We start from the raw sequence: 22,553 nt of genomic DNA, 5'->3' as shown, positions 1-22,553 counted from the left end.
ATGATTGATGGCACGTTCACAGCTATGAAACCAGCAGAAGCAGATACTTATTTCAGTGACTGGGCGTTTTTAACACCGCCTAATCTAACCCAGTTAGTGCTAACTATTCTAACCCAGTTAGTGCCAACTATTCTAACCCAGTTAGTGCTAACTATTCCAACCCAGTTAGTGCCAACTATTCTAACCCAGTTAGTGCTAACTATTCCAACCCAGTTAGTGCCAACTATTCTAACCCAGTTAGTGCTAACTATTCCAACCCAGTTAGTGCTAACTATTCTAACCCAGTTAGTGCCAACTATTCCAACCCAGTTAGTGCTAACTATTCTAACCCAGTTAGTGCTAACTATTCTAACCCAGTTAGTGCCAACTATTCTAACCCAGTTAGTGCTAACTATTCTAACCCAGTTAGTGCCAACTATTCTAACCCAGTTAGTGCCAACTATTCTAACCCAGTTAGTGCTAACTATTCTAACCCAGTTAGTGCCAACTATTCTAACCCAGTTAGTGCTAACTATTCTAACCCAGTTAGTGCCAACTATTCTAACCCAGTTAGTGCTAACTATTCTAAACCAGTTAGTGCTAACTATTCTAACCCAGTTAGTGCCAACTATTCTAACCCAGTTAGTGCCAACTATTCTAACCTAGTTAGTGCTAACTATTCCAACCCAGGTAGTGCCAACTATTCTGGGCTGTAGTTTCTCATTTGCTGGTGCCAAAATAGCAATGTGTTCTTTATTTACCAAGGGAAAGTGGACTGGCTATGTTTGCTCTTTTTCAGCACCGCCATGCTTCACATTCATATACAGTCAAAAAGCACAAAGTCTGCTATTACAGCTAAATTGAAGCAGCTGGGGGGGGGGGGGGGGGGTTAAGAGTCTTGCTCAATGGCACTTCAGCAGTAGTTTATAAGAGAGGGGAGAGTGTTTCTCATTCACTTTCCCCATGAAGAGCATGGTGTGGCACTGTTGAAACCCTGCACCATGAATAGCATGGTGTGGTACTGTTGAAACCCTGCACCATGAAGAGCATGGTGTGGCACTGTTGAAACCCTGCACCATGAAGAGCATGGTGTGGTACTGTTGAAACCCTGCACCATGAAGAGCATGGTGTGGCACTGTTGAAACCCTGCACCATGAAGAGCATGGTGTGGTACTGTTGAAACCCTGCACCATGAAGAGCATGGTGTGGTACTGTTGAAACCCTGCACCATGAAGAGCATGGTGTGGCACTGTTGAAACCCTGCACCATGAAGAGCATGGTGTGGTACTGTTGAAACCCTGCACCATGAATAGCATGGTGTGTTACTGTTGAAACCCTGCACCATGAAGAGCATGGTGTGGCACTGTTGAAACCCTGCACCATGAAGAGCATGGTGTGGTACTGTTGAAACCCTGCACCATGAAGAGCATGGTGTGGCACTGTTGAAACCCTGCACCATGAAGAGCATGGTGTGGCACTGTTGAAACCCTGCACCATTGTATTCAAAGTCTGGTAGCAGATGTCGGTGAACCCACCTACAGTAATATCCTCCCTGGGGATAAGTTCTGAGTTTCAACTCTCTCTTTCTTTCTCTCTCTCTCTCTCTCCCTCCCTCTACCCCTCTTTCTCTCTCTCTCTCTCTCCCTCCCTCTACCCCTCTTTCTCTCTCTCTCTCTCTCCCTCCCTCTACCCCTTTCTCTCTCTCTCTCCCTCCCTCTACCCCTCTTTCTCTCTCTCTCTCTCCCTCCCTCTACCCCTCTTTCTCTCTCTCTCTCTCTCCCTCCCTCTACCCCTCTTTCTCTCTCTCTCTCTCTCTCTCTCCCTCTACCCCTCTTTCCGTTCGGTGGGGTCTGGCTAGCTTTGTCTCAGCTGCTGCTGGGGTGGGGGGTTATTTTGAGAAGTGGACAAAAGGGGAATGGGATGGTTGGCATACCAGCGGACACACACACCACCGTACACCCATCCAGCTACTGACACACGCACGCGTGCGCACACACACACACACACACACACACCAAGGTTATAATGTAATAGTTTTGGATTTTTTCATTAGTTTTTATTTTTATTAGTTTTGACTTTTTGTTTTCAATTTCAGTTTAGTTTTCATTAGTTTTTAAGGTGGGTTTGATCGTTTAGTTTAGTTTTTCTTTTTTGAAAATGCTTAGTTTTAGTTTAGTTTTTATTAGTTTCAGTGTTAGTTTTAGTCTTTTTTTTTGCCCCTTTCCTCTTTTTTTTGTAATATGGGGTGTTTGTCAGGGGTGAGATTCAAAAGGGTCATAAAATATGATAGATTTAGGAAAATAGATTTCATCTCCACTCAAAATATAGGCTTATTATGTATGAAATACTGTAAACTGACAAAGACTAAAACTAAGGACATTTTCTCTTCAATTTTATTTTATTTTAGTTCGTTTTGTAAACACACAATACCGTTTCAGTTAGTTATCATTTTTTTGTAAAGCTTAGTTTTTATTTTTATTTCAAGTCCCTGGAAACCAAAATCCACAAAAACGTTCTAACTATGTTATTTAGGGTCTTATGTTAGTAATTTTGTGCCTCCGAAATTATTATACATTACTTTCAACCCAAAGCCTTAAAATCGACACTTTTCTACAAGATTCTACAAAGTACTTCCTCATTGAAGACAGCAGTGCGCGAGGTGCTAAAACGCAGGAGCTTATGACGTCATAAGCTCTATGTACACACGCGTAATCCGCACCCACCCTCCTTTTGTCCGTTCTTTGCCCCCAGTGACAGCGCTCCCTCGCTGTCCGTCTCCCTCCCACTCTGTGTGCCATCGTGCCAAGCGCTATGCTTCTCTCTCTCTCTCTCTCTCTCTCTCTCTCTCTCTCTCCCTCGGGACTAGTGAGAGAGAGAGCACAGAGAGAGACACACAGGCTGGTGACGCGTACGGCAACCATTTTAGGGCATCCTCGTCAGTCAGAGTATAGGCTATCGTTCCTCAGTCTAAAGCGTTGTCAGTTGTCATGTCTCCTATAGTAAACCGTCGAGTGTGCTCTGAAACACCTTCAGTCCTCACACGAAAACGCTGTCATTCCTCCTGCCTCACTAAAAACGTTGTCGATCCTCCTGCAGACTAGCTGTCAGACATCACTCAAACTAGCTGTCAGGCATCACGCCTCACGTCTCACACAAAAACGTTGTCGATCGTCCTGCAGACTAGTTGTCAAGCATCACTCAAACTAGCTGTCAGGCATCACATGAAAACGCTGTCATTCGTTGTTTTTGGTTGTTCTTCCGTGTGGGGAAAGAATGCCTGTGAAGTTAGCAACAATTTTTTACAACTTCACTTCCGGTTGAATGCTTTTGCCTTTCAAAATAAAAGCACGCGTTTTTTTTATATTTACAATAGATTAAAGTAGTAATCTATGAGACCCAATATAATTAACATAGTAACACTAAGAGGAACATCTAGTTTAATTGACAATAGACTATATATATATTTAGATATATATATTTATATTTCTTGAAATTCTTTCAACACAAAGACCGGAAGGCTAAATTTGGACACATGTAAATTACACATAAAAAGTTAAATGGCTTTAAGGTAGATTCCTAGGATACTTCTTTATTGAATGGGAAAGCTTATTCAATTATTTAATGGTAAACTGTTGTTCCATCAGGCATATAGGGCCCTATTCTCCCACAGGCCTTCGGCACTAAAACGGGCCTTAACCGCAAAAAAACGTGCCTTGCGCCTGTTTTGGGACGATATCAATATGGCTTTACGCTGCCAAATGCGCTTTAGGCCGAATGGGCGTGGCGCAGTCCCAGAATGGGCCAAAGTGGGCGTGTCGGCCTTAAATCTCGGCGTACTGATATCTTGGCACCTGCCTTAAATTTAGCGCTTTGCGCCTTTGAAAACCAGGCCTATTCACTGCGCCAGTGCACTTGTGCCTCTCCCCTGTCACCCTTCTCTGTCTCTCTCTGAAACCAGGCCTATTCAGTGCGCCAGTGCTCTTCTGCCTCTGAGTCACCCTTCTCTCTCTCTCTCTGACTCCCTCGCTCAAACAGACACAACACATAGCAGCACCCAGCTTCCCATAGGAAATAGCAGTTGTAAGTTTACTGCCTGTGAATGTCCACTCCCAGCATGCAATTGGGTCCTCCATTTCGCTACTAAATAGAGCCGAAATAGATATAAAAGGTAGATCTAAAATAATGTGTAATGGTAAGACAACCTGCAATTGTCGAACATTTCAATATTGGACCAAATAAAACATGAAATGAAACACCACCCTATGTGAAACATATATGTCCTCTTGAGCCTATATATACCCTGTGTGGATTTAACGTGATTTAGGTAAGTGACAGCGGAACGCGCTTCGGAAGCTTCTACTGTCATCTGCTATACTGTGATGTGCGCTCCAATAACTTCGCCCTACTCCACATTTAGTTTTACAATAAAAACACATTTATGCAATGACTTTACATAATGTAGGGTATATTTATGTGCATCATTCTACCTGCAGCAGGGGAGAGAAAACGATATCTTTCTGGACAAACTTTCACCAATCTAATAGGCTATATTTTTCTAGCTGATGCGTTTAGTACATTATTTTCACTTTGATCTTGCTATAGTGTAGCGTATTTACATGCTTGCAGTATTGAAACTGCAGTTAGATTGGTTTGAGAAGCATAATAATATGGAATAATAGCCTATAATGCAGACAGACAGGCTGGATGAAGGGAGGGGGGGGGGGGCAGAGCGTTTGGCTTTCGTCTGGTTTTGCGGGATCACTGGAATTGGAGCTAAAAAGGCAAGCGTGCGATTCGTTTATTGCACTTATCCAATGAGCATGACGGTGCATAATTTTACGCCTAAAAGGCGTGGTTGTAATGCTTTGGGCTGCATCTAGCGCCAGCACGACGATATCAAGTGCGCCTTTCCACGCCCACTGCTTTGATCTGCGCCTGCCGCTCGGCCTAGAAACTGCGCCGATGCAACGATAGGGGCCAAGATATCCAAACAATGTAGGGTGTGTGCAGAAAACATTTGACTTCTCCAATAGCCTTGGTTATGGCCTCTTGGAAGACATATATATATATGACATATATATATGAATCTATGGGTAGGATAGATTACTACTTTAATCTATTGTAAATATAAAAAAAACGCGTGCTTTTGTTTTGAAAGGCAACAGCATTCAACCGGAAGTGAAGTTGTAAAAGATTGTTGCTAACTTCACAGGCATTCTTTCCCCACACGGAAGAACAACCAAAAACAACGAATGACAGCGTTTTCATGTGATGCCTGACAGCTAGTTTGAGTGATGCTTGACAACTAGTCTGCAGGACGATCGACAACGTTTTTGTGTGAGACGTGAGGCGTGATGCCTGACAGCTAGTTTGAGTGATGTCTGACAACTAGTCTGCAGGAGGATCCACAACGTTTTTGTGTGAGACGTGAGGAGTGATGCCTGACAGCTAGTTTGAGTGATGTCTGACAACTAGTCTGCAGGAGGATCCACAACGTTTTTGTGTGAGACGTGAGGCGTGATGCCTGACAGCTAGTTTGAGTGATGTCTGACAACTAGTCTGCAGGACGATCGACAACGTTTTTGTGTGAGACGTGAGGAGTGATGCCTGACAGCTAGTTTGAGTGATGTCTGACAACTAGTCTGCAGGACGATCGACAACGTTTTTGTGTGAGGCGTGATGCCTGACAGCTAGTTTGAGTGATGTCTGACAACTAGTCTGCAGGAGGATCGACAACGTTTTTGTGTGAGACGTGAGGAGTGATGCCTGACAGCTAGTCTGCAGGAGGATCCACAACGTTTTTAGTGAGGCAGGAGGAATGACAGCGTTTTCGTGTGAGGACTGAAGGTGTTTCAGAGCACACTCGACGGTTTACTATAGGAGACATGACAACTGACAACGCTTTAGACTGAGGAACGATAGCCTATACTCTGACTGACGAGGATGCCCTAAAATGGTTGCCGTAGACGCGAGGTTACTCTCTCTCTCACACACACACACACACACACACACACACACACGCACAAACAGACACGGTAGCGCTGTGCAGTCGCAGCAAGTCTCTCTCTCTCCCTCTCCGAGCAACGAACACACACACACACACACACACACACACTCGTGTTCGACACACAGCACTCGATCTCTTTCTCCGTTTCCCTCCCCCCCTCTGTCTCGCGCTCTCTCTCTCTCGGAAAACCTGCTGCAGACGGGACACGCCCACACAGTCCGCGGGAGAAAATACACTCTAAAAAATAATTGATTCTCATGAGTTTTGCCACGACTGTCAAACCTAAATTTATATACTTTGCGACGTTCATCATCGTTCAAATTTGGCTGGTGGCTTATTAACATAGGGTCCTGTGATGTGATGAACTCAAAATGCTAAATAATAAAGAAATATTTCTGGTTTCCAGGGACTTTCAGTTTATTTCATGTTTTTTCAATTCTAGTTTTCGTTTTTTCGTTAGTTTTCGTTAACTATAATAACCTTGACACACACACACACACACACACGCACACGCATACGCATACATTGCACACACACATACTTGCTGGGTGAGTCCCCTCGGCAGTCTTGCTAATTACTTTGTGATAGGCTAAAATTATCCCATAATATCTACACTCCTGTTTGATAAATATGGGTACAGAGAAGTGGGGAGATTGTGAATGACACAGATTCCTGACCACTGGTCTCAGTGTAACAGAACAACGCTCCCCCTTTGAATGCTGTATATTCCTAGCCTGGGTAAACCCAGCCTCCATGTGACCTCTAGCCTGGGTAAACCCAGCCTCCACGTGACCTCTAGCCTGGGTAAACCCAGCCTCCACGTGACCTCTAGCCTGGGTAAACCCAGCCTCCACGTGACCTCTATGTGCTATCAGTCACGAAGAAACTTACGCTACAGGCATAGTCTGTGATGTCACGTTGAAGGCTGGGTTTACGCTACAGGCATAGCCTGTGATGTCACGTTGAAGGCTGGGTTTACCCAGGCTAGTATATTCCCTAACCTGCTGTCTGTCACACAAAAAGATTTTGAGATTTCACCTAATACATCTGTTTTGGCACGGAATAAAAAGGTGTAAAAAGTCATAGTAGCCTACTGTAGTTTATTTATGATAATTTAAGGTATTTTATGATATTTTTGTTTTATATCTGTAGATTGTTTTTTATGTGAATCAAAAAAAATAAATTCATATGCATATGAGTAAACAGATTTGCTCTAACTTTAACCTGCACCTTTGAAGTGAATTCCTGAAGCTTAGTTCCATGAGCCCACTGAAGTGCGGGCAACACTTCAACGCTTGGTGTGTGTGTGTGTGTGTGTGTGTGTGTGTGTGTGTGTGTGTGTGTGTGTGTGTGTGTGTGTGTGTGTGTGTGTGTGTGTGTGTGTGTGCGTGCGTGCGCGTGCGTGTCTGTTTGTTTGTTTTCAATGTGGCTTTGATGGTTTTAATTTCCATTTTTAGTTTTTCACAGCATGGCCACTATAGGGCCACACAGACGGACAGATGCGTCTGTGTGTGTGTCTGTCTGTCTGTCTGTCTGTCCGTCTGTCCCCACGAAAGAGAGACAGGATGTGGCCATGTCACTGATGATGCCATACAGTTCTAGATGGCCTGGTGGCCATGTCACTATACTATGGATGTCATATTACCGATGATGTCATAAATCACCGATAATGTCACAGAGAGTGATGAGGTCATAAATCACTGATGTTTAAAGCAGTGGTTCTCAACCTTTATCATATCAAGGGCGCCTACTTTAGTCCACATCATGGTCCACATAAGCTCCACATAATTGGATGAGATTTTGTCTCTTTGGACTCAACTTTGAAAATGTTAATGTTATTGGTTACACCTGCTTTACCACCTCAAAAGGTTGCTGTAAAAAGAGCCTATTACAAAGTCCATAATAAGCAGAGTGAGCAGTGGTGAAATAGTGTCATAATAAAGTCGGAATAGTTTACACTACGGTATCTATGTGCTGTAATGCTTATACAGCTACTTGCCGCTAGAGGGCAATATTGTACTGGATTTACGAGAAGTTTCAACAGGTGTCAATCTTGCCTCCTACTAGTGTCTTTGCAGACCAGCTGTGTCTCAATTCAGGGACCGCATCGCATTAACGTATTTTGGGCTGGGGAAGGGTTGCACCAGGGATATTTGATTTAGCGTTAGCCAAGTTGTTGCCATGTCAGGCAACAACATTACATTCCAAATTCCCCCCAGCTTACTTCGTGTGTGTTGCAGTGTTTTCTAGGATAGACAGGACATAAGCTAGGTTCCAAACTGTTCCCTAGCAACACAATAAACCGTCACAGTGCTGGTAAAGAATATTGTTCTTGTATAAATTAGATAGCTGCAGTCTGCTAGCCGATATCGAGGGTGGCAGATTGCTAGCTGGGGGTGTAGTCAACGGTTGCAGCACACAGCTACGGGACTATAACGTCCGTAGTAGGCTGGAGCAAGATGTGAACTATCTCGAAGATTGTGTGCAAGATTACCCAGGTAACGTTAATGGCCGAACTGTGCATTTTGTCAACATTTGCTAACGCTAACTATTTAGTGTTAGCTCGTTAATAGCCTCAACACGAGAATCATCTGAAGGACGAATGACTGATGAGTCTACATTTACTTAGCTTGACATGCTGACTTCTTGACAGTAAAAATACCTTGTTGTTGTCCAAAAGCGTAGGCCTAGACTCGAATAATAACAATGGCTGCAGGCTGCCAATGCCAACTGTACACCACAAGCTCTCAGGTATTCGCACATGATGTAGCCATGATGTATATTCACTATTCAGCATCTACTAAAACGTTATTATTTAACCAACCACTAGGTGGAAACAACTACCATCATAATCGCAGTCTTCATTCAGTCCCCTAACACCTGTTGTAAAAGCAAATAATTGCTGTAATAATGTAGAAATATTAACCAGTTGCTTATCACACCTATACTTTTTGACATGTGGATACTTTGTAATTGTATCATCTTCAAATTGGCTGGTAGCCTACTGGTGGCAAATATGGCCTGTATGTTATTGTAGAAAAAATAAAAAACAAAAACAGGTATGTTTCATTGGATTGTAGAATATCTTTTGACGGCTGTGTGTAAGAGATGATTCTTTACCCATTTCAGAATTCCAAGAAAGAGTCAAGAGAGAAGGTAATAGATTTTAGGACATTGAAGGGTGAGTGAAATAAAACTTCCTACTTCCACCTTGATATTTTAGTACAACTGTGCCTGTTCAGAATAGATAGCCTAAACTGTGTGTTATGTTCAGTAGTACTTTTGTATGGTTTGTGTGTTATGACGCTGAGTCCATCATTGCTGCCATGGAAATAGCTATAGGAATGCTAGTTACCCCTGAAGACTGACTTCACATTGTTTTTTTGTCCTCTCCTCGAACGCAATCCATTCTCTCATGCCTGTATAGCCCTCATGCCTCGTTTTACCATACACACTGTAAAAAGTCAGCACACACTTTTACAAAGGCTTTCAGATTGTGAAATTCCTGACAACAGTTGCTGGCCAGATTCCTTTTTCCCCTCTTTCAAAACACAGATTATTTACCCTTCACACAAACTGCCTTCATCATTGCAAAATCCACCTTTCTCCTCTCCTCTCCAGTTAGTCCACCACAGTTTGCATAGTGTGGTTCACATACTTACTTTTTTATTAAGCATGATTTAATACAGCAACATTTCAAGCAAAATAATCAAAACGACTGAATCAAAACACTGTAAACATAACTTCATCTATTCAACCCCTAAAACGTCTTCATGCTGACAATGGTAATTATAATGTTAGGATAGTGCACATAGAAGACATACCGTTGCATGTTCTACAGCGCGTCATCTTGCCTTGTTACATCGAGTTAGGTTACCAAGGACGACCGTACAGCCAGGTGGTATCCTGGACTGTTTGCAGGGAAGGATCCGGAATCAGGCTGTTTGCTCAGTAAGGCCTGTTGTCTTCCCAGCAAAAACATTCCCGCCAAGGGGGCGAGCATAACGTGCTGAGAGTCAGGAGTTGACCACTAGCGGGGCGGATACGCCGCATCCTGCATCCTGGATGCTTGTCGCAGATAAACCTCATCCATGGAGACCCAACATGGGATTAGAGAAGCTCTTGGCCCACCGCATAATACTAGACCTGTTGCATGTTGTTTAAGCCCCCACCACGCTAAACAGTCAGATTGAGTAGAAGTTTGGTTTTTTACAGACAGGGGACTGACACATAGCTGCAATGAAGCTATGTTCGAATGGTTGCAGTTTGCATGTCTATGATTTGAGTCTCTCAAGTCCTAGTTTTAGTTCTAGCAGAGCGGATGAGAGAGACAAGGAATTAGTGAGAGATGCACAAGACATGGGGGATAAATTCCTAGGCCAGATGGGACAGGGGAGTCTCCAAGAGTTTCTTCTTTCGGATGCCTTACACCCTCTCTGGGAACATTTTATGGACAATTTTGTTTTGCAGTGAAAATAAATCAAATGCATCACATATTCAGTCCATTGAATCCTATAAGCTGCATCATTACGTGAGCATCTGTATTTCACATTAAAAGGCTATGCATCTAAATACATTTTGTGCATGAAAAAAGAATATTTTTTAAAGAAATACACATCACACAGGCCAGTTGAATTCCAGTGCCAAATTTTTTCATCGGGCATCATTCAAGAAAACACAATATTGACAATGTTCCTTACATTCAGTGCCTTTGGACACGATGCTTAAGCAAACTGAACTGGGCTGTTTACACATTCAGAACAGTTGCTGGAAGTGCGCAGTCAGCCAGTCAGTCACTCAGTCAGTCAGTCAGTCAGTCAGTCAGTCAGTCAGTCACTTAGTCAGTCAGTCAGTCAGTCAGTCAGTCAGTCAGTCACTTAGTCAGTCAGTCAGTCAGTCAGTCAGTCAGTCAGTCAGTCACTTAGTCACTTAGTCAGTCAGTGCAAACTAGAGTCCACCAAATAGCATAGAGTTATTTGGGTCAGTGCAGTACAGATGCCAGTCAGACATGGGTTGTTGGCTCATAAGTGCATCCCAATTTGAAATTGTATATTTTATGGAAAATAAGTTGTCCTGCTTGCTGTATGGTCTACTTCCCCAGAGATGGGTTCATTTCCATGAATGGTTTAAAATAAAAGTATGAATATTGAAAAATGTTGGCAATGAGAAGGTTGACATAAGCAAATTATTAGACATAACTGATTTTTTAATACCATTGGTACTACTGTATAAATGATTTGCCCAGCTCAGATCAGGTCAACACTACTGTATAAAAACAGTCCTAGACTCCTGCATAAGTGCCATTGTAGAAGAAGGGTTTGTCTGTCACACAGTGACCTACGACCTCTGGTGTCCATCTCTGAACCTGGGGCTTGCCATCCTGGCCCGGTCGGACAATGATAGTGCTTTTGGATGCCAGTGAAGGGTCCTCGTCAAAGAAGTTGAAGGGTCGAAGGAAGAAGCCCACTGAATTGCCGGGTGTCGCCGTGTTTGGGATATCTTCTGAGTGAGGCACGTGTAGGAAGCCTACAGTCACCCAGGCGACCAGGTCCTACACACAGGAGAGCAAACATTACATTAGTATTTTTACATTTCGGCACGTAGGTGATTTTATCTGCTCATGATAAGCGCAAATGGTAGAAAAAGTCAAGAGTTACCATGATTGTGAGTTACCTACAGTAGTATCAGCAAGGCAACCAGAGCTAAGAGACTGGTTATGACCTAACCACTTCCCTCTACTATCTGAGCCACGTGTCTAGCTGTGCATCCGAAGTAGCGCCAGTGAAAGTTACATCAGATGAGGTCTAATTTGGTAGCTAAACCAACTTGGTTGAAATGTTGTTGGTAGAGAAAGAACATATTGGACAGACCTACTTTGAGTTTTTAGTTCCCTTGACCCTTGTTTATTTTTCTGGAATGACATACTGTAACACTGAATTCATGATAAATCAGATGGGACTAAAAGCCCATCTATCCCTTTACTGCCTCCACTTTAGGATCGTATTTTTCCAACTATAGTCTTCTGATGGTGTGGCATTCATATCCCACCAGTATGGAGTACTGCCACAAGCAGCTCACTGACTGTGGCAATACTTCAATTACAATCACCAGTTGTTTGATCACAATCACATGGTTTTTGTCTAGCAAGATGGACATGAGGTGATATAATGGAGGACTATGGATAATGAGTAACCAAACCTATGTCCACATCTACCTACTGTATGCTGGTGTTGGACAAGGATTCAACTTCAAAACCCTGTCATGTTCTGAAGTATACTGACTGTAGACTGGACAGTTTTTGACCCCCCATCCTCCCCCCCAAGATGAGCCCAATTGAGTTCCACTGGCATTGTCGACAAAAGTCAACAATTTTGTCTCTAAAATGAAATGTGTTTCTGGATGACCCTATGATTTCCACCCCATGGTGAAAACAGACTTTACAAGTTTACTTTTAAATCCTGAACTATTCATTATATTACCCACTTACAATTAAACTCTGCATTATCTTCTGGTCACATACATGTGTTAATACGGTGGTCCATTGCTTGAGGTAAACTTTACATATAATTATCTTACAAGTGTATGTTTTTACATGAGCATGTGTGTAACATGAATAGGAGATATCTATGCGCATGTGAGCACATAGTCGTACACACACTGTACATGCTCATGTGTCAATATTTGTCTGTTACAAAAAGTCTACCTGGTTGACTATATCTTCATTATTGCGGATGTAGTCCTCGAAGGACACCACAGGTTCCCAGGGCTCGTTCTGGGTGTATATGCTACTGCTGGTGGCCTCACTGTCTTTATGCCGAGTCACAGCCAGAGGGTATCTGCAGAGAGACAGTCCATCAGCAAATCAGTCAGTCGCCGGATACATCCAGAGAAACAATGCATTCATCTATCAGTCAGTCTATGTGATTTACAGTAGGAAAGTTCAGAGAGCAGAGAAGAATGGCTCAATCAAACTCACTTTGTTAGTCACTGTGATAGGAGGCCTTTGTTGACTTATGGCAGATATAATTTTTGCCCGTTTGCTGAACTCTTACAGAGCTTGTTCTTGTATTAGGCTTTATTTCATTCTACATGATTAAAATAGTTAGCATCTGCTGCGAGGTGTCAAGGGACATCTGCACTTTTCCTGGAGCAACTTAAAGAGCAAATGTCAAAGTCAAATCAAATGCAGTCTTTTGTTTGTTTTGATGTATAGGACAAATCAGCGTGACATCACAACAACAACAAAACAGTACTTCCGGGTGCCACTGCAGCAGAAATACAGCTTAAAAGCTGTAAACATTAATATCTCAAAAACTATATCACATCGATTATATTTTGGCATTGTGAGTGAGAGCAGTAGTAGCTAAATCATTTGAGGTATAATAATCAGTGTTGGGGTAACGCGCGTTACTTCTTTTGTCGGGAACGCGTAGTGTAAGGCACTACTGTCCCTAAGTGCAGTAATCACATTACAGTTACTAATCAAATACTTAACTCGTTACTTGCGTTACTTGCGTACTAGCAAGACAAGTATATCAGATCCTGTGCCCCATCAGACGGGGTCACTTAACTGCACACCAGAATCACCCATGGTGCCAACATTTCAACTTTGTATTAGCATGCAGAACAGCACTATTAGTCAGTGGTGTAGTGGAGGGTAGACACAGGTAGACGGAGTCTACCCACTTATTTTTCAGATAGTTTTGAGTCTACCCACTTCCAATCTAGGAACTCATCGGTTAAAAAAAATTATAAGTCTGTCTTGAAAGATTAACCCACTTCCACTTCCACCAGGAAACGTTGCATTATGACCGCGAGGCGGACACCAGAGCTGGTCGCAGCCTGTCTAGTGAATGCCTGTGTCCACCATGACACGTCCCTGAAGCGGCTCTCCGCTCTGCTCCACGAAACAAATCGGCCTGTGTATTTTCACTTCTCTCTTTGAGTTGCGTCAAGCAGCACAGAGCAGATCGAGCTGGGCAGGAATTCATGAGAATAATAAAATAAAACATCCTGTCGATTTTCTAAATAAAACCTGTTACTGTATGTCAAGAGAGAAACAGTCATACATGGGGGGGGGGGGGGGGGGGGCAATTTAGCCTGCTTTCTATAATCATGCATCCCTCAATTATTTGAATGCTTCCATTATTTTGACAGCTACTTGGGTTCAAATTAACTTAGTGAGTTGGTTTGAAATTTTTGTATCAATTAACTAAATTCAGTAATGTTCAGGTTATGGTAGCCTAATAATTGTTTTCATTGTTACATTGTAGCCTATAATTCAATCACAATGATATATATATATATATATATATATATATATATATATATATATATATATATATATATATATACTGTATATATATATATGATGCCTAATATCAGACAATTCATAAACGTCTCTGCAATCCTCATTTCTTAATGGATTTCTTATGTTTAAATGGCCCTGTAATCTATGGATTGAGGCAGTAAATGTGGTTATGTCAACCAAGCTTCTATCACTTGTAGATCAAAGGCCAGAACTGAAATGCAAGTGTCGGGTCTTACAGTCTATGCCCGCTGGTTTACCATAAAGAAAAGTGCCACAGCAAGCTGAGAGAGAAGCCTACCGATCGGACTGTTGTCACCCATAGATTCAGTTCGTATCTAGTATACTAGTATACTATATCTAGTTGCTTGACTGGTTTTGACACATGAGGACAGAGAAATGTGCGCATTCTGGGTTAATTGGCCCTGGTCAACTGGCCCTGGTTAAAATGCTTTTTATGGTCAAATATATTTATTAGCCTACTCCCCCAATGACAACTTCAGTGCATTTTGTAATTTTGTTACATAATGCGTCACTTATTACATTTTCAACCAGGAAAAAGTGCAACCCCCGCATTATGTAATAATTTGCGCAATATGTAATACATTTATTACAAAATGCGTCAAACGTTATTACATATTGCGTTCAGGTGATTTATTACATATTGCGCATATTATTACATAATACGTCGTTACAGACCCCAACTCTGATAATAATCTATGTAGTGTTAAAGATGTGTGAACTGTTGCAGTTTTCAAATGTGTGAATTTAGTCAAAAGTACACCCTGCTAGTCTAGAGTGAGTTCCTGGCTCCATAGGGTCCCATTATAAAGGTTGAAAAAAGTATGAAACACAAACTGTGATTTCTCAAACAGTACAAAAGAGAGATTGAAGCTGAATTAAGGAGATAGAGTCCTAAAAGTGGTGACTCATTTAAAGTTTAAACGGAGTGTCTAGCTTAAAGTATGAAGGAGTAGTTCAAAGAGGGCATGGTTTCACCATGAACTGCTGTTTAAAACGAGTGGCAGTTGCACCCGGAAGTATAGCAATCCGTTTTTTTGCAAACATGCTGATTCATCATGTACAGTACATCAAATTGATCCTGACTCTGCAAGATAATGCCTTTATATAATTTGTATGTTGGTTAAAGGTCCCATTTTATGCTATCTTTAGCGGTGTAAAACTCTGTCTCATAGGTCTTTAAAACAATGTTATGAATTCTGTAAAAAAAAAAAAAAAAAAAATCCAGCCTCTGTGGGACTTCTCTAGCTGCTCTGTCTCTCCCCTCATTAACTATGCGGTGTTTTGAGGGGGCAGGACCTCTGATAAGATGATCTGTTAGGATAGACCCATCTTTGGTGCAATGCAGTTGATTGTTTTCTGGACATTTTTCCATACTAGGTACTGTAGCTATGCTACAGACAACAACAACATCCAGTTGGCAGGGGCGGCGCTGTAAACGGGCAATTGAAATGCGTGTTAATTTGTGATGTCACAAAGGTACGGAAGTCAAAACGGCTCGTTTGAAGGCATTTTCTTCTTACATGGCTAGTGTGGTTTTATCTGGGGACCGTGTTTTGAGACTTCCATGATGTTTATAAAGCACACCCAAGTCCTTTAGCCTACAGTATAATCAAAGAAACAATGAAATCCTGTTTTACACAGAGACCATTTAAACCTGGCACTAACATGCGTTTACTGTAATCAGATTGCAATCGGATAGTGCTTCATCACATTAGGCTGATTTCATTTACATTACACCTGGCGTTAGCATGCAGATTGGGTGATCAGATTGCAATCTGATCACCCAAAATGGGTGTGCTCTCAATCCGCATACAGTTGCTGTATATGCAGATTGAGAGGACATATAGAGGGTATGCACACCCACTGGAACACGCCCCCTCGATCGGGAATGAGTCTCAAAATGAGTGTCAAGTTCCTCCCTCAGCAGATCTAGGCTGATTACTGCATTCAAGCTCAGTCTTGCTGTGACTCAGTGGGCGTGACCCCACAGTGACTTCTGCCTCTGTGACATCACATGCATACCCTCTATTGCATTTACACTTGTGTTCAATGTGTTCACAATGCATCCCTGACCACCTCCGGAGGTGGTTTGGCCGATCAGATTGCAATCCGTCTTCAATGTGTCTTGGGGGCGTTTACACCTGTACTTTCAAGTGGTAAAGCACAATCTGATTGCAATCTGATGAGAGAAACCACATGTTAGTGCCAGGTGTAAATGGCCTCATAATTGTGGGACCTTTAAGTATTGTACCCATTTTAATGTGTGTGTGTGTGTGTGTGTGTGTGTGTGTGTGTGTGTGTGTGTGTGTGTGTGTGTGTGTGTGTGTGTGTGTCTGTGTGTGTGTGTGTGTGTGTGTGTGTGTGTGTGTGTGTGTGTGTGTGTGTGTGTGTGTGTGTGTGTGTGTGTGTGTGTGTGTGTGTGTACTATTACAGTGACTAACAAAGGGGGTATTTCTGGTATTATACGCTGTTATTTCTGCTATATAGAATATTCTATATAATATATATTGTACCTGTATGTCATACATGCCTTCTCGCCCAATATGATGGAAAAATATTTTATTACCTGGACCAACTGATGCCATTTTCCTCTCTCCAACCTCTGGGCAGCACACTGTGGGCGTGGGAGTTGAATTGAATTCGGTAACCCTTTTTATGCCCCCACTTATTTTTCTCATTGGGGTTGTAAAAGTGCACGTAGCGGGGGAACTTTTTGCCAAAGCGGAAGGCAGCAGAGCGCTCTGTCTCGTGCTGTGTCCTGTGGAGTTTGGATTGGACAATATAATTCCTCGGGCTCCAGGGATTGGTGAAGTTGACATATTTCAGATCAATCGACTCAAAGCTGTTTTCTCGACCTGAGTCACAGTAGGGGCAAAGAGAATTCAGCAGAAGTTAGTTTCTTGAAATGTTTACAATTTCCATCGCTTTTCAGTTTTCAGTTGTTTGTCAGTTCTCTAAAAATGCAATCAAGTACATTTTATTAATTTAAAATCACCTTACATCCAGTCTATAACAAAACGATTGAGTATTGATATATGAGTATGATATATTCTAGATCTGTGCCAATTTCCAGTTTTAACTGAATGCATTGAAAGTAAACATACCCTAGCCCTGTTCTCTAATCCCTTTAATTTCTTTTACCTCTTATATCAAGGTTATTGTAGGATTATTGCTCAGACATGACAGCCAAGTTTTACAAGACTGAGATAAGTCTGCATAGCACAGTTTAACTGCCTTAAGCATACTATTTCAGCAAAAACCTGCTCTTATCACAGGCCAAAGTCCAGTAACCCATCTTATCTACACTTCCATCAAAAAAAGTGTGGTTTTGTGCTTTCCTTTACCCTAACACTTAGATTAGTTGTTTTATTTTGACATTTTTTAAGATAACACCAAAAATGCACACAATAGATTACTGCATTCATTGTAGTTTACATACATTTGTGACCTATCATGTCTTACCCTTGATAGTTTTTGAAATGAAGGTATTCAATACAGTTTCCACTGATTCATAACATGTTGCACTGCTTTCTCTGAAGTACCAAATACAGTCAATCAATCAAAATAATTTGTAAAATTACAATTGAATAGTTATTGTATTAGATCACACCTAAGCAACCAGGTGCAGGTACAGTACTACTCACCAGCAATATCCAGGTCCACTTTATAATGGACGAGGTGTGTGTGCAGGTTCCCGAGTACATGGTTATACACTTTGGTGCCATAGTTTAGGCCATTAGGTGTAAAGAAAGTGGCGTGGATGTATCCGGTGGCGCTGACCTTTGACTCCATCACCCCATTCTGGTAGAAGTGGAAGTCCCAGATGTAATCGTAGTTGTAAACTGTTGAGGTCGTCCGTACCACCAACACAGTATTCTCCAGCCCCCCCCAGAAGTTGTATCCCCCCTTGAAGTTTGAATTGAAATGCCTTCTGAGAGGCATCCCTGTGGTCATCTCAAAAATACACAGTGCGTTTTTGTAGCGCATAGGTTTGTCTGTGTCATAATAGTGGTACAGGTCCACGAAGGTAGCAATTTCTGGGCAGTCGATGCCAGGCGCTAGCTCGTAGGTTGAGGTGCCCATTGCCCAGCCAGCATCCATGTACTTGGTTTGCATGGCAGCAGGTGTATCACCAGCGTAGAAGGCAATAGCTTCTTGGAGGCTGATCTCATAGGCGATCCTTTCTCCGTTAAAACGAAGGTCAAAGATTTGAAGTCCAGCAGAGGAACGCACACGGTAGGCAAAAGACCATCCAGCATATTCAACAAAGTTGCGGTCAGTGTGGTAGCGATGTCCCTGAGGCTCCACCAGCTTCGGCCCATGGATGTCTGTGGGAGTGTTGCTGTGACCACGGGGAATGTAGGTGGAGTAGAGGTCATTATCATCGTGGTCGGCTAACTGGGCCTTCTCCACGTCCCCCGCTTCATATTTTTCCACCAGCTCCTCCACGCTATCAAAGTACTGGCTGTTGTACCAGACCTTCTCAACAGTCCACTTTTCTGGATCCAGGTCTTGGTGGTTGACCAGGACCTCAAATCCCACTGGGTGGATAAAATAGCCCTCCACAAATTTCTGCAGCATTATCCAGCTTCTTCTCTCACCTGGACCCAACCCGCGGGGGGCTATGTCTGAGAATGTCAGGCAGCGGTCAGTGCAATTTGTGAAGGAAAACCCTCCTGTTGTCTCAAACAGGAGCTTGTGAGCCTTGGTTGAAATTTTCTCAAGGATTGCGACAATGTGATCATATTCTGTAGCAGAAATTGGGCGCGAGTCAAACAGGATGGGCCTATCACCCTTGAAGTTCTTGACTTGGTGGGACTTGGGAGATGACAGATGACTGACAATGTATTCAGTGATGTTGGGCTTGGCCTGGTTCCCGAACTGGACCACCACTCGTGCTTGGCGTGGGGGTTTGGCATGTCCGCGGTCAAGGGCCCTCAGGGCTTCATTCTTCCTTGGCAGGTTGAGTTCCATCAAGAGGATGCTATTCTTCTTCAGGGTCTTGCTGCGAGCATTGGTCAGTCCCAAGTCTGGAAGACCATGAAGGTAGGCCCGGACCGCTTTCATCTCACGAACGGTGAGGTCAGCAAACATGGGGGCACCATGGTGAGCCCAGTCTCGTTTTCCTGAGGCACCATAGCCAGCCAAGGAGACAAGTATCAGAAGATAGAGAAGCCTCATGGCTGCGTTTGCTGAAATACAATGAAAAGGGGGAAAATTCAGGATCGATTTAGTGCTGTGGAGAAGGAGAAAACCCCTATGCACAGGCCATGCTTCACTTGAGTGAATTCACCCAATTCACTTGAGTTAACTTTCATGATCAAAAAGACATCCCATTCCCTATTCAGCAAGAATAGAATGTATAAATGGTGCTCAGTTGTGCTCAGTTGTAAGTATAAGTTGTAGAAAGAAGAGTTCTGATTCTACTTATCTACAATTCACAACATCCACACTCTCTACATCAGATATCATATCAAATATTTTTAAGTCTGTTCCTCAGATTTGCTTCCCTTTCTTTCTTTTGTACTTGTCACAGGTGGAAAAGCAATCCTTCTCCACAGGGAGACAACATACTGTAGTATGTATCGCCCCCCGGTACATTGGGGGACTCACAGCCAACCTTGTCCTTTCCTCTTATCATCCGACCCTGTTTACATTGCACACTTATCATGTCTACGCAACGTTATGTTGCACTCTCAACCAGCCCATCATGTTTATTTGACACTTCTCATCAAATCCTTGCGTTACGTTGAATTTGTCACACACTTTAGCATTAACTTTTGAGTAGTAGTAGTAAGACTTTCAAGTAATTCCATTCTTCCCCGAGAAATACTTCTCTGTATCTGCAGCAAAGAAAGAGACCAAGCTACTGTACCTGTGGTATGCACTTCAAAAACTTGAGTATCTTCCCGCTGCAAGCTCTTTGTGAAACCAGGTTGCTTTGTCCCATGCAGCTCCAACCCAGCTGTACAGTACTCCTGCCTGCGATGGAATAAAAGTGTTGGATGGAAACAGGAAACATTGCTCTGCTGCTTGTATTTAACCTCCTTCTTTGCAGAGGCGGGGGGTGATTGGTCAACAATGGGTTGTAAATATGATGAAATAACAGGTGCTCTTTATAGATTATTAATCCTGCAGATTATGGGTTGTAAATATGATGAAATAACAGGTGCTCTTTATAGATAATTAATCCTGCAGATTGGGCTGCAGCATAAGCAATGCAATTTATTTGGAAACTTTGGGGAAGTGTAGTGCTGTAATTCAATGTTAATAGGTTAAACATTTATTCTGTTTTGGGACAGGCATTGGATTAAGTGGAATTGATGTAAAGCTGGAAGCCTTTCAATGAAAGATCATCATGTAAGATGCTGCCTTTTGAATCCATATGATTAGCTTTTAATAAAGATAATTTTTATATATGGAATGGATTCAGGGGCCTGCAAAGATCTAATTTCTTATTCGCTGTGACTAGCAGTTCATTCGAGGAACTACAGCTTTCAGGATCGCTTCCGCAGCTTCCTCTGTAAAGGGCTGAGCTAGCCCACTGGTTCGTCCATAAAAGGTTCCCTGGCCACAGTTTCCACCCTAGGAGTCTGAAATTGGCATGGAGGTGGTGTGTGTGTGTGTGTGTGTGTGTGTGTGTGTGTGTGTGTGTGTGTGTGTGTGTGTGTGTGTGTGTGTGCGTGCGTGCGTGCGTGCGTGCGTGCGTGCGTGCGTGCGTGCGTGCGTGTGTGTGTGTCAATCAGCGGCATACGCAAATCAGGCTGGAGGAAATTGGTTAATTGTGAAATGAGCAAGTTCTTTCACTTGCAATTCATACATTGCATATTTTGCTTTCCTTAAAAAAACAAATTTGGAATAAACAAAGATCATGGCCAAAGAAATGTTTCAAAATACAGAAAACTACCAATCAATGAATTTCTACATACAGCTAATTTGCATAGCCTTTACAGTATTTTATACAGTGAAAACACATTTTCTTTCTATATGTTCAGACTGTAGATAGATAGATAGATACATTTTTATTTCTGTGTCATGCACCATATTCAAGGTGCCCAGCCCGTCTGGGCTTACAAGACACAAATCATTCAAGTTCAACAATACAAACAAATCAACAAACAAGCTACAAAACGCTCAAACATAAACAAGACAGAGTTATATATTCAGATGAACAGCTTCTCCATTCTGAGATTCCAAGCCCTCCCAATAAACCTGGCCAAACTGAAGACTTCGGGCCCTATTCTCCCACAAGCCTTCGGCGCTAAAACGGGCCTTAAACGCAAAAAAACGTGCCTTGCGCCTGTTTTGGGACTATATCAATATGGCTTTACGCTGCCAAATGCGCTTTAGGCCGAATGGGCGTGGCGCAGTCCCAGAATGGGCCAAAGTGGGCGTGTCGGCGCTAAATACCGGCGTACTGCTATTTTCCGACCTGGCGTTAATTTAGCGCCTTGCGCCTTTGAAAAGCAGGCCTATTCAGTGGGCCAGTTGCGCGGAGCGCTCCCCTCTGGCTCTCTCCCTCCCCTCTGGCTCTCTCCTCTTTCACCCTTCTCTGTGTCACTCTCTCCCTCTCTCCTCACAGTCTGACAGGCACAATACCGACTGTCTCTGACTCCCTCGCTCAGAGTCCCATAGAAAAAATAAGCTGTAAATTCACTGCAATGTGAATGTCCCAACATGCATTGTGCTTGTCCATTTCGCTACTAAATAGCAACCAAATGAGCCGAAAACCTATATTAAGGGAGGATCTAAATAATGTGTAATGGTAAGACAACCTCCAATTGTAGAACATTTCAATATTGGACCAAATAAAACATCGAAATGAAAACACCACCCTATGTGAAACATATATGTCCTACTGGGGCTATAAATATCCCTTGTCGATTTAACGTGATTTAGATAAGTGACAGCGGAACGCGCTTCGGAAGCTTCTACTGTCATCTGCTATACTGTGATGTCCGCTCCAATAACTTGGCCCTACTCCACATTTAGTTTTACAATAAAAACACATTTATGCAATGACTTTACATAATGTAGGCTATATTTATGTGCATCATCCTTCCTGCAGCAGGCGAGAGAAAATGATATCTTTCTGGACAAACTTTCACCAATCTAATAGGCTATATTTTTCTAGCTGATGCGTTTAGAACATTATTTTCACTTTGATCTTGCTATAGTGTAGCGTTTTTACATGCTTGCAGTATTTCAACTGCAGTTATATTGGTTTGAGAAGCA

At 42.6% G+C, this 22,553-nt stretch overlaps 1 protein-coding gene across 1 annotated transcript; it reads right to left on the bottom strand.

The window, feature by feature from the left end:
• Positions 1 to 11,267: 11,267 nt before the first annotated feature.
• On the bottom strand, positions 11,268 to 19,499 carry aoc1 (amine oxidase copper containing 1; the record flags this gene model as incomplete). Its single annotated transcript, XM_083632361.1, has 4 exons — positions 11,268 to 11,537; positions 12,690 to 12,822; positions 16,885 to 17,173; positions 17,963 to 19,499. 4 exons carry the CDS (start codon positions 19,497 to 19,499, stop codon positions 11,268 to 11,270), a joined length of 2,229 nt encoding a protein of 742 aa, XP_083488487.1.
• Positions 19,500 to 22,553: the final 3,054 nt, after the last annotated feature.

The sequence above is a fragment of the Poromitra crassiceps genome (assembly GCF_964638095.1).
Source record: "Poromitra crassiceps genome assembly, chromosome: 2".
Classification (NCBI taxonomy): Eukaryota; Metazoa; Chordata; class Actinopteri; order Beryciformes; family Melamphaidae; genus Poromitra; species Poromitra crassiceps.
Note: the sequence above shows the minus strand (reverse complement) of the source record. Positions and strands in the feature narration are given on the sequence as shown.